This window comes from Cryptomeria japonica, chromosome 1 (genome assembly GCF_030272615.1).
Source record: "Cryptomeria japonica chromosome 1, Sugi_1.0, whole genome shotgun sequence".
Lineage (NCBI taxonomy): Eukaryota > Viridiplantae > Streptophyta > Pinopsida > Cupressales > Cupressaceae > Cryptomeria > Cryptomeria japonica.
This window is the reverse complement of record NC_081405.1, coordinates 701175033-701186655: the sequence shown is the minus strand read 5'-3', so window position 1 is coordinate 701186655 and position 11623 is coordinate 701175033. Positions and strand designations below refer to the sequence as shown.

The 11623-nt window shown below is 33.6% G+C and overlaps 1 protein-coding gene across 1 annotated transcript in view; it reads left to right on the top strand.

Moving 5' to 3' along the window:
• The first annotated feature begins 3527 nt into the window (after positions 1-3527).
• The window catches only part of LOC131044636 (ras-related protein RABB1c), a 28019-nt gene continuing 19923 nt past the window's right edge, over positions 3528-11623 (top strand). Inside the window, exons 1-3 of the mRNA XM_059221552.1 lie at positions 3528-3739; positions 3875-3971; positions 4536-4675. Of these exons, the coding sequence (XP_059077535.1) occupies positions 3926-3971; positions 4536-4675 (186 nt within the window). The 5' untranslated portion in view covers positions 3528-3739; positions 3875-3925. The remainder of the gene's footprint in view (positions 3740-3874; positions 3972-4535; positions 4676-11623) is intronic.

Genomic DNA, 11623 nt, shown 5'->3' with positions numbered 1-11623 from the left:
TTCTATCGTTCCTAAGTTCAATCAAGTTCGGGATTGGTATCGCTTTAATCAGACTTCATTCAGCTTTGTCGCTTCGAATCAAGCTAAACACCTTGCTTTTCATCTAGTTCGTGATCAATCAAGTTCAAAACTGGTATCTCCTAGACATCAAATTTTCTTTGAACCAACGCATTGCTCGCACATTAATTCAAAGAGGGGCAAATGTAATACCCTAAAAATGGTCATCTAAACCATGGGCCCCTAATCTCGACAACTTCACCAAGGTCCTAACCAAAGGCAAATAAATAAATCTTGAGCACACAATTAATTCTTTAATCATCAATGTCACATGGCAAAATTAATCAACCAATATTAATTAAATATTTATTTAATTAATTGATCATTCCAAGTAAATCATTTAAAACAATTATCTTATTTATTTTATTAAATATCCTAGCATATTTAATTAAATAAATCAATTTACCATTAAATCATCAAAAAGAGGAATTAATTTGAAAAATAAATAAAAATTGCCATAAATCTTCAAAAAAGGAAACAAATCAAGAAAGAGAAATTGGAAATTATGAGCACAAATCTTCAAAAATGGAAATAAATCAAAAAATGAATTAATTGATCCAAAAAGAATTAAAAATTGAGAAAAGAAATCAATTGGAGATAATCTTGAAAACAAACAAATTAAAAATTGATAGATAATCTCAAAGAAAACAATTAAAACAATTAGATATTAAAATTGAATGAAATAGAGAATAAATCAATTTTTTCTTGATTTTATCTTAATTTTAGTTCAATTTCCTTTAAAATTGAGAAAAGCATGCAATCACATCAATTCACCTGGATTGTGCTTCCTCTTGGAAAATCTTGACCACTCATCATCATTTGATCTCAGCCGTTGGTTTCTTTCAGAATTTTCTATAAATTTAGGCTCTCATCTCTCATTCAAAAATCTTGGAGAATATATTGTTATTATGCTGTTTTTGCTCTAGGTTCAATAATATTTGTGCATTTAGATATTCACATATTAGTTATTACATACATATTTAGATCATTTATCTCATTTATTGCTTAAATCTTGTTAGATTAATCTTGCATTCATTTAGCTCATATCCATGTTCATATAGATTAAAAATCCTTCGTTTAGGTGTTGTCTGGGTACTGGATAGCTTAGCAATCTGAGAGAAATCTAAACTCGCATCTACTAGAAGGCAATGGGTAGATTTGTTATGGTTTTATTATTCATTGATTATATCTGTCTAACCATGCATGTAATGACTTAATTGAAGTGTTGTGTATTTCAGATATAGATACAAGTCCACTTTTCACACACACAGATAATAACACCTAAAGTAGAGATGCTCCAACAAACTCCTATGTAATTCCCTAAGTAGGCTTAAGTGACGTGTAATTAAGACCTAGGTGGAGAATAAACTAAGGTAAAATGCCTTAATTATACCAACAACTTGGTACCATGTCATTAACAAATCAAATGCACCTATCCTTAATGATTTGAAATGGGTTGCTTTATGGGATGTGAAAAAGTTTTTTCAACAACGACATAGAAATAATAATTGTATAAAATGACAATAAATTTTCAAACCCTTATTGTGCAAAGGACAAATTCAACCTTTAGACCAATCACAATCACTGTGTTGTAAGAAATATAATTTGCACTCCAAACTAGCCACACTTATTGCACAAATAAGAAACACAACAATAAAAGTTAAGACAAAGCATTTATTTTTGGAGAGGGACAAGGTCATATCTCATCGACCCTACTCTTTAACACCCATTGACCTTATTGCTCAACTCCTAGAAGAACCTTCTAATTTTCTTGTAATGCTTGATACCAAAAGAAAAAGGAACATAGAGCCATTAAAATGCACACACCTAAACACAATATTTATGACAATGACATGTAAATAACATCGATTACTTTAGTAGAAGTTGGTACGAATAGGCTTATGAAGTTAGGGACATTATTTTGAGTGTGTTATTATTCAACACTCATTGAACCCTAATTAACATTTGTGAAAAATCCTCTAATTTTTCTACATCCCTTAGCACTAAAAGTAAAGAGTATAGAGATCCATTAAAAAATAATGAAAAGAATAATTATAGAAATGATAAAACCTTCAAACCTTCACTCTGCAAAGTGTTAGGGTTTAGACAAAGTAGAACAATAAACAATATTAATTATAATGCAAAATAAAAGAGACAAAATAATAATTCATAATAACACACAAATTTAATGTGGATTAACCAATGCAGATTACATTCACAGAGAAACAATTGTCCACGTTTCCTTTTATTATCTAGCGAATAGCAAATTACAGTCTAATGGTTTTCCACATTCCATAACCACTTATTTATCAAGCCTTTTCAAAAGTTTACAAAGGTCAATTTACATACCAAAATAATTGTGTACTCTTTTATTAAATTATGGACAATTTTTGCTTTGAGGGCACTGTCCTTGAGCCCTCACTTGGGGCAAGAGGGGCTTCCATGCACTCCCCCATTAATTGATTCGGGGTGAAACACAACCAACAAAGTGACCAAAATTTAAGCTTGACAACTTGATCAATCACCACATACCAACAATCTCCTGCTTGGATATTGATCAAGCTCCACACCAAACACGAAGTCACAAATGTGTTCTCTAGACCAACCACTACCACTACAACATAAAAAATAAGATTTGTGCTACATATCAATCACACACCCTCCACAAAATAAAAAACATAAGGAAACTTCACCCATATATAGCTAAAGAACACACACTTTAATGAAAATTAAACACAAATACCTATTGGTACAATTATAGAGCTTGAATAATATCCATCTTTTGCTTGAAATCTCAACCTCTTGCGTGCCTCCACAAATCACAAATGACATATAACTCGTGAACAAAATCTAAAAAAAAACCATTATTTTCATGATGTCCTATGCAACATTAATTGACATATAACTTATGAATAAAATCTGAAAAAAAAATTTATTTTCATGATGTCCCATGCAGCATTATTTTGTTGAATTGGCACGACAGATTATATGTACATACAAACATTAAAAAACATAATAGTTTTTTGTTTGTATGCAATATATACATACATACAAACATCACAAAGAGTTTTTTTTTGGTTAAATGACATTTAATTGATTAATTGTCAAACAAATTAAATACAAACAATATCTTTTTAATATCTTAAATACATAACAATGAACCAATTAAAACCTTAAAAAAAATAAAAATTTAGACTAAACTAATTCTTAAAAGAACTTTTCTCTTCCCTAACAAGGAAAAAAAAAACAGAAAAGAAGAAAGGGATACCTTAACCTCAAATCTTTCTTTCCTTTTCATTTCTTATCACATAAGCAAACACCCATGAAAGGTGTAGATTCATTCCAGCTTGGAGTGAATGGATCCCTGTCCTTGTAGGTAAGTATTAACAGTTGTCTCAGCCACTTTAGGCAATTCTCACATAAATTGCCTAAACTTATCGAATAAACTTTTTTCCTTAAAAGCAAATGTACCACCCATAGCAGGACATCGATAAATATTATTTCAAAATTCACGCATACGTGTGGGGTTTGGAAATCATAATTGCCAACAAAAGAAACGGAAAATTTCGTCAAAAGCTTTCTTTAGTTCTGGCTCTGCGAGTCATCCATTCCTTTCACCATTTGCATGAAAAGAAACCCGCAATAGATCGGTGTATATAATTGACAGATCTTTTAGACAACGGCAAGCTCTTTAACAACTGCATTGATCAGCCCTTTATTTGTTATAATGTTCTCTTGTTTTTTTTGTTGGTGTATTGATATCGAAGCCCTAATTAATTTCTAGTACGGTACTGGAATTTGGGGTTATATACTACAGTGAACAGATCTGCAGCAGCGATCATTCCAATACTTTTAACAGATCTTGAAGATGTCTTACGCCTATCTTTTCAAGTACATTATAATTGGTGATACAGGTCAGGTTTTGATATACCCAAATGAATTTCTGTAACTTTTTTCGAAATTCACGTTGGTAAATGAGGTATTGGTAATACCCTAATGGGCAACTTATCTATTTTGCAAGGAATTCATGCGATTGAAAGTAGGTTTGACATATTCGAATGGAAATTACTCGTTTTTTCGCTTTAGAAAAAAAATTGTTTATCAAATAATTCATGCGATTGAATATGAATTTAACATACCCTGTTTCTCTGTAAGTTACTATTGAGTTTATAAAATGCCCAATGAAATAGAATTTGCAATTTGCATGTCGTTTTTTAATAATATGTATGATTGAATAAGGATTTGTTTACCTACATGAAATTTTGATTTTTCCTAATATTTTAAGAGAGATTTTTTTTCTTTCTAACCGAAACGAAAATTCAAGTTTTTTTTTTCAAATAAATAATATGATTGAAATCTGAATTTGATATATATACAGAAATCAGTTGCGTTTAACAATTCGCACGTTTGAATATGGATTGCCGTACCCAATTGAAGATTACATTTTTTATTGTGAATGATTTCCTGTATTGATGCAGGGGTGGGTAAATCATGTCTTCTACTCCAGTTTACTGATAAGCGATTCCAGCCAGTTCATGACCTGACAATTGGTGTGGAGTTTGGTGCTCGTATGATTACCATTGATAACAGGCCAATAAAACTTCAGATCTGGGACACGGTATGTAGTATATGCCTTAGTTGCTTTCAAAGGTTGGAAATTTAATAAATGATTTTTTTATGATTAAAATGCAACATGTTAATGTGAAAATTAGGTCTTGCTAGTGTGATTTCATTTCCTCCAAAATTTACTCCTTCTGGGTCATGATAATCTTCGGTTTCAAGAATGTGAGGAAAGGTGTTAGATTATGTTTGTGCCCATATGGTGGTATGATTCATATATAAAAATCTTGCCACGATCAACATGTATGGTAGTGCAGTTCTTTAAGAAAAAAAATCACAATTTGACCTAATTTAAATTAGTATCCACTGATCTTCAGATTATGTGTTTGCCTATATGGTGTTGCAAGTTTGTACACAGAGACCTAGTCTGATTGACATTATTGATGTGATTCTTCAAACATAAATATTAACTCAATTAAACTTAAACTAGTTTTCATACTGAAGAAATTTAGAAAATTGTTGCCATAGCCAGAATAGTCTAGTTGCTTGCTTTAGTTTTTCACTTTTTCATGAGGTGTTTCGAGATTAAAATGATGGGTGTGGGGTGAATCCGTCTAGAAATACTGGTTTGGTTTGGTTTACATATTTTTTGCATGGAAAATACATCAATTGTTATTAGTATCCAGATATCCCTTTTACACACTATTCATTTGCAGTTAATATGTGTTTCTCCAGTGCAAATTCTTTAAAAAGCAAAACTGAAACAAGGTATCTTAGCTTTTTAGTATGGGGTCTGTAGAAAGAATTGAAATCTTCTGGCTGAGGCAGTAAATTTTTCTTCATAAAAGCATCTCACCAGTAATTCATCATTAGATATATTAAATTTCATTAGTATTTTTGAAAAACCAAGCTGGTGTAACACAAGTCATTGATGAGTAGCAATTATTTGTGTGGAAATTTATTTACCCATGTTTTAATTATCAAGAATAAAAGTCAGCATTCTGTGAGGTAAGAGGTCCCGGCAGGTTCTTCTTTCAAAACATTTTCATCAAATATGCCTTGCAGTTATTTGACTAGAGCTTCGAGGAGTTGGTTCCCGTTGTTTTTAAATTTAATTCTAATTTATCTAACATCTCATTAGAAATTTGGTGATCCTACCACAATACCAAGGATGGTAGTACACAGGACACTACTAAGCCTCTCTGGTAGATTAGTTAATTTTTCCGAGTTATGGAATGGCAATAGGAAATAACACAGTAAACTATTACATATTTAGAAAACAAGAGATAGCAAAATCACTCTTATACTAATCAGAGACAGTTACAGAACAGTCAACTACAAGTATATACCCAAAAGCAAGAAAGCCTGTTACAATCAGAGACATTTGCAGAACAATTCTGATGCTGTAACACTGAATGGTTTACCTGACTGCTTGATGTAGAGGTTTGTCTTTTGTGTGTGCTAAGCAGCCTGGCTTGCTGTCATGATGTGGGCTTTTAAAGTGTGATATGGATTGGTGAGATGCAGCATGCAGTTTTAACTTTTGGCATCAAGCTTGATATGTACAATTTGTCCTCTGCTCCCTGTGCCAACTTGGTAGGCACCATTCAAGTAGTGCACTGAGGCACTGAACTGAGTGTCAATAGGCTGCAGTATTAGTAGTATGTGATTTAGTAGTTGTGCTATGCAGTGAAGCATCGAGTTGTCCGGGGCAACCAATGCGGGCAAAGTAAGTGTGTGGACTGTTGTGGGTTGGTTTGTATTATTCATCCATTTTTAGATGCAATGGCTCCCATGGTGTCTCCAACCAGTTGTGGAAATTAAAGCTGAAGTTTCGAAATTTTTTTGCACTCAAGACTGATCAACATAGACCTGCCTTGAATGCCCTGAATAACTGCTTTGTGTCTTGACAGTTGCACACTTGTGGTCTCAACAATTTGATCTCTTGGTGTAATCTAGAATTGATCAGGATCTAATTCTGTGATGAACCCTTGCTGGTTCAACTCTTCAACCTGCTGTAATTTGTAGATTTTCTTTGTAATTTTGATTATTAAGATGGTCTTTCAGAAATAGACAGAAGTTGCAGAAGGGGGTTTCTTTAATTTGCAACACATATTGAAATAATACATGAAATTAATCAACTGAAACAATAGACTGGAGAATTTAGAAGCATACCTGTAGGTCCTTAGCCAATTTATTGAATTAAAAGAATTCAATCAGCAACTTACCAATTTCTGATTTTTTATTCTAAAACAATTCAGATCTGCTCTTATTTAATACTAAGACACCCAAACAATGGAAGATGGCGCAAATAAATGAGCAAGCTGTGTGTTTGGGAAACGAAGCTTCCAAACCACAGAAGAATTAACAACAAAACAGTAAATAGGAAACCTACAACAAATCTACCTTGTAAGAAGCCAAATTTGCCTTGTAAGAAGCCAAATCTGCCCCAATTTAATTCAATTTGACTTCTAAATGAAGCCAACCAAGCTGCAACAATTCGATTGATCTTTCACAATCTCAAAGCTACTGAATTCCGAAGAATGCACGCTCTCCAAAACAGGTTTAAACCCTAGCTGCCCTAGCCAAGTGCTCAGAAGAAATGTCAAATGCTCAATATCAATGAATGAGGTTTAATTTCCTCTTGGCTGCCTAAATACCCAATAAGTACGATTTTTGGCAATTAGGTTTTTAAAAATCATAACTTGCTTTTAGGGTTCCCAACTTAACCCTAAAAGCAACACCCAACTTACGAGATATTAAATTTTCACTTAAATAAATTTAAGTGATGCATTTTGTGGTTTTATTTTAATATTTAATTAAAACATTAATTGCCTGTGGGGATCACTTAAAAATTCATATCTCCCTTATTATTGCTCAAAAACTGAATCTGTCAGAAGCTGGGGCCACAGTTTGCCAGGACAATGAAAATAGGCCCATGTCTATTTTTAGCAGTTTTTCCCTGAAAATTAGGAAATCCTCATATAATGTCAGAAACTGATGAAACGAAGTCCAGAACTGAACTCAACACTAAACTAGAACAAATAGAGAGACCACTTCTCAATATACTGCATCACTGATCCCCTTATCCATACCTTGTTAGCCTACAAGGGTCCAAAAATAGGCTAACTCCTCAAACCATTGTCCCTGACTAGGATGGGGACATCACAAATTCTGTAGGGTGCTGTGAAGTTTCTTGTTCAAGCAATGGTGAGAAGGATGGCTTAAGGAGTTTTATAGTGAATGCTAGATGAAGGATCAAGTTTGGTGGTAGATAAAAAACAAAAAATATTCTCACTAGTTGAGAACAGTATGTTGTATGAACCATTACAGGCTTGATCTTATGGTATAGACATTTGAAGTGTTCTTTTTGAAGATGCACTAAATCATATAACTAAACTTGAACTCACAAGTCATGCAATGTGAGTCATAGTGCATTTTTGTAGTTTTGTTGTTGGTGTGCAAAACAAGCCCTACAATTTTTTTGCATTAACAGTTGCAACACTAAACAGTGAAGCAACATACTTCAACCTCCTACTGTTGTCATCACACATGACAACACCGCACGCAAACATTTATACACATGGAAGATATGTATAGAAAATGCACAAGTAGAGAGATGACATCTTGAATTACAAAGGGTGGTATGTATCTTGATGTGGCTTAACCACATTAGTAAGCTAGTAGAGAAAAGAGTATAACTTAATCTTTTCAATTCCTTCAAGCATTAATTAGATGTAGTTTCAATAATACAAGCATTTCTCTTTCTAAAACATAAAGATTGTTTCCCAAAAAAATAATGCATCATTTATTGCCCTTTATTTTAATTAAATGAACAGGCGATGTTAAAAAAAGCAGGGATTCTTTTGATACATTCCTAGAATCATAAAATAATATCTTTGTTCATTCATTGACAAACTAATCAAGTCATTCTTTGTCAAGCTTTTTATCAACCATAATATGAGGATGACTTATTTACACATTTGAAGTGAAAATTTCACAAATGTTCCATGACATGTTTATCTAGTCTCTCATATTGATAAATTACCTTTATGATCATCCTATGGTTTTAAAGCAACTCTCAAAGTGTAAAAACACACACAGCCACACACACACACATGGACACACGTGCGCGCACACACACACCACAGAGAGAGAGAGAGAGAGAGAGAGAGAGAGAGAGAGAGAGATGACTATGGACATTCACACACACAGAAAAATGACTATGGACCCACACTGTAGTCCATTGTGTGAAATATACTGGTGTAAAAAACTCAACAATGAAAAAACTTCCAGATTATACTCGGGTATATTAAAAACTGAATTTACAAACTCAGTGCAAGGATAAACAACAATATTCATAGAAGTGGAAATTCACTTTACGAACTCAGGTTTTATTTCACCAGGTCATACATAAAGCTTCTGTGCTGTTCATACTCAAGTCTAAATAAACAGAATTTAAACCAGAGAAGCAAAAATCTTCAAAAAATCCTGATTATACCTGAATTTTTGCAAATCTGCCTTGCAGACGATTCACCCCCCCCCCCCCCCAAATCCGACTGCAATTTTCAACATTTTTTTTGCATTTAAATCACATTTAAACTGCATTTGAAACCTTAATCAATATCCTGCCAATTTGTGAAACCCTCGAACCTGCAAAATGGTGAAATATTTTATGAATAGTGTAGTTGTGTGATATGTTTGGGGCACTACAAACGGGAACTTGTTGGGACATGCATAGAAGGCACAACTTGTTGCAAATTTGCAGGGAGTTGGGAAGTGGTGCATTTGAGTCAAAGTCAGGCAATTTCTTGCTGTAACACTACTACAAATACATTCTATAATTTCACGCCATATAAATAGTATCTATGCAAAATTCAACCAACAAAATTCAACCAGCACAAATACATTCCATAATTTCACGCCATATAAATAGTATGTACACAAAATTCAACCATCATATACAAGTAGATGAATAAATTGTTAAATAAAATTTTCAATGTTCACATTGCAGGGATCTTTCAATTTAAACTAACAAGGTAAAAAATGTTAAATCTATTTTATTTTGGTTGGGTTTTGTTGACGTGTATTTTGTACACCATCATACACAAAATAAAATACCTAAAGGCATCTTATCCTCTCTTGAATAAAGTCTCTAACTGCTGAAGATTCGCATGAAGGATCAGTTAGGATGACTCCAATGTTCTGGTTAGTAGGGTCTCTATGTGTGGATAAACTCCAGTGGTATGATGTGATTTGCTGGAATCACAAGGGGACTTACATCTGATGATTGAACTTCCGATCTGCTTTGCTGGAACACAGGCTCTTACTGGCTTAGATTTGAAAAAATGGAAAAAGGATGAGGGCGAAGAGAAGATCTAATCCTAATACTAAGAATGTAGGAGCAATGATTTGATTTTTGATGAAACTCTAACTAGGTCTTGTTTTGACATCAATGGACCATCTCCACAAGGCTAGTGCGATCTTCTAAGGGAAGCTTTATGATGTTCAAATCATCACCGCAGGCATAGACACCATCAAGTTGATGCATATCAATGAAGAAGCGACAAATTGAAATTGAGCTTAAACTGAATGATTCCAGTTGACTACACAAGGCAAGTCTGCAATCAACAAACTGCTAGTAGTATGGATATACGAATTCCACCATTAATCAATCGCATTTCCTCCATTCATCTAATCATCTACCATCTATGATTGAAGACTCAACAAGAAACCATGCAAATTGCAAGAAACGACACACTTCACCATTACTTCAATGAAAATGGAGTTTGTTTACAATCAATGGCAACAATTTCTTGCCTTGTCCTCCTATTCTACTCTAATTACTATTCTATCAATTTCTAACTACTCTCTATCTACTAACTGCTTTCTATTATTTACAACTCTCTCCAATTATTGCTAATTAGCCTTTACAAATGAAAATGCCTGGGCTTATATAGTGCCCACAATACAATTTGATGGCTTAGATCAATTCAAGATCAATGGCCAAGATTCAACAATGAAAACCCTAATTAGGGTTTGTTACAACCATTACATAACATTTAATGCTTGACCAATGATAAAATTGTATTGCTTGGACACATGTCCCTTCTAGAAAAATCGACCAATGGATAACCGGGGTAGGTACATCGGAGTTTGTGCCACCTTCCATGAATTAAGTACATTGAATCTGGACATGCTGAGGTGGACCTCACTGATTAAAGAAATGATGACTAGGACGCCACCTCATTTGACACTTGCAACTTGGTAGATATTCAATTTGATGTCGTTGAGAGGCTATCTTTAATTAACTCTTGTTCTAACTCCTTTTGTCCTTGATGTGCAAGATGATGATGTACCTCGCCTTGGAACGCTGGATTGAAAGAGGTCGCCCCTGTCCTGGCTTGATCGTCCCGGCGAAGACCGTCCTTGATCCGGCTTGATTTTCCTTGATGAGATCTCCATTTGATGCCTACACAACATTTCAAAATTAGTAACATGATTTTGCAATATATAACATAGATTAGATTAATTTTTAGGAAACTTCATAATAAATCCTTGAGTTATTATTTCCTAAATAAGGATTGAGCTATTACAATTCAAAATTCAAAATTCAAAATTTGAAGGCTATGACGATCAACAATCAAAATCAAAACAATAAATCCATATCGCCATACCTCACTTGAGAGCAAACTCTAGAATGCAAAATGGATACAATCGCCTAGGCAAAATTGATATTTCAACGTGATCTTCAAATAAATGTCCTTCTTATCAATATCGCCACCTTTGATATGTTCTTTGACGTAGTCTTCCAATGCTTGACAAGTTTGCACAATGAAAATAAGGTTCGCACCCCCTTTGCTTGAAATGAAAGCTCGCACTTGAATGGTAAAACGATGATGTAAAAATGAAGGTTTTCACCTCCCTTTATAAGCACTTACCTCTCACCTCCATATAGGCCGACTTTTGTAAAAAATAAAGCAATTTAAACGATTTTTTAATAAAT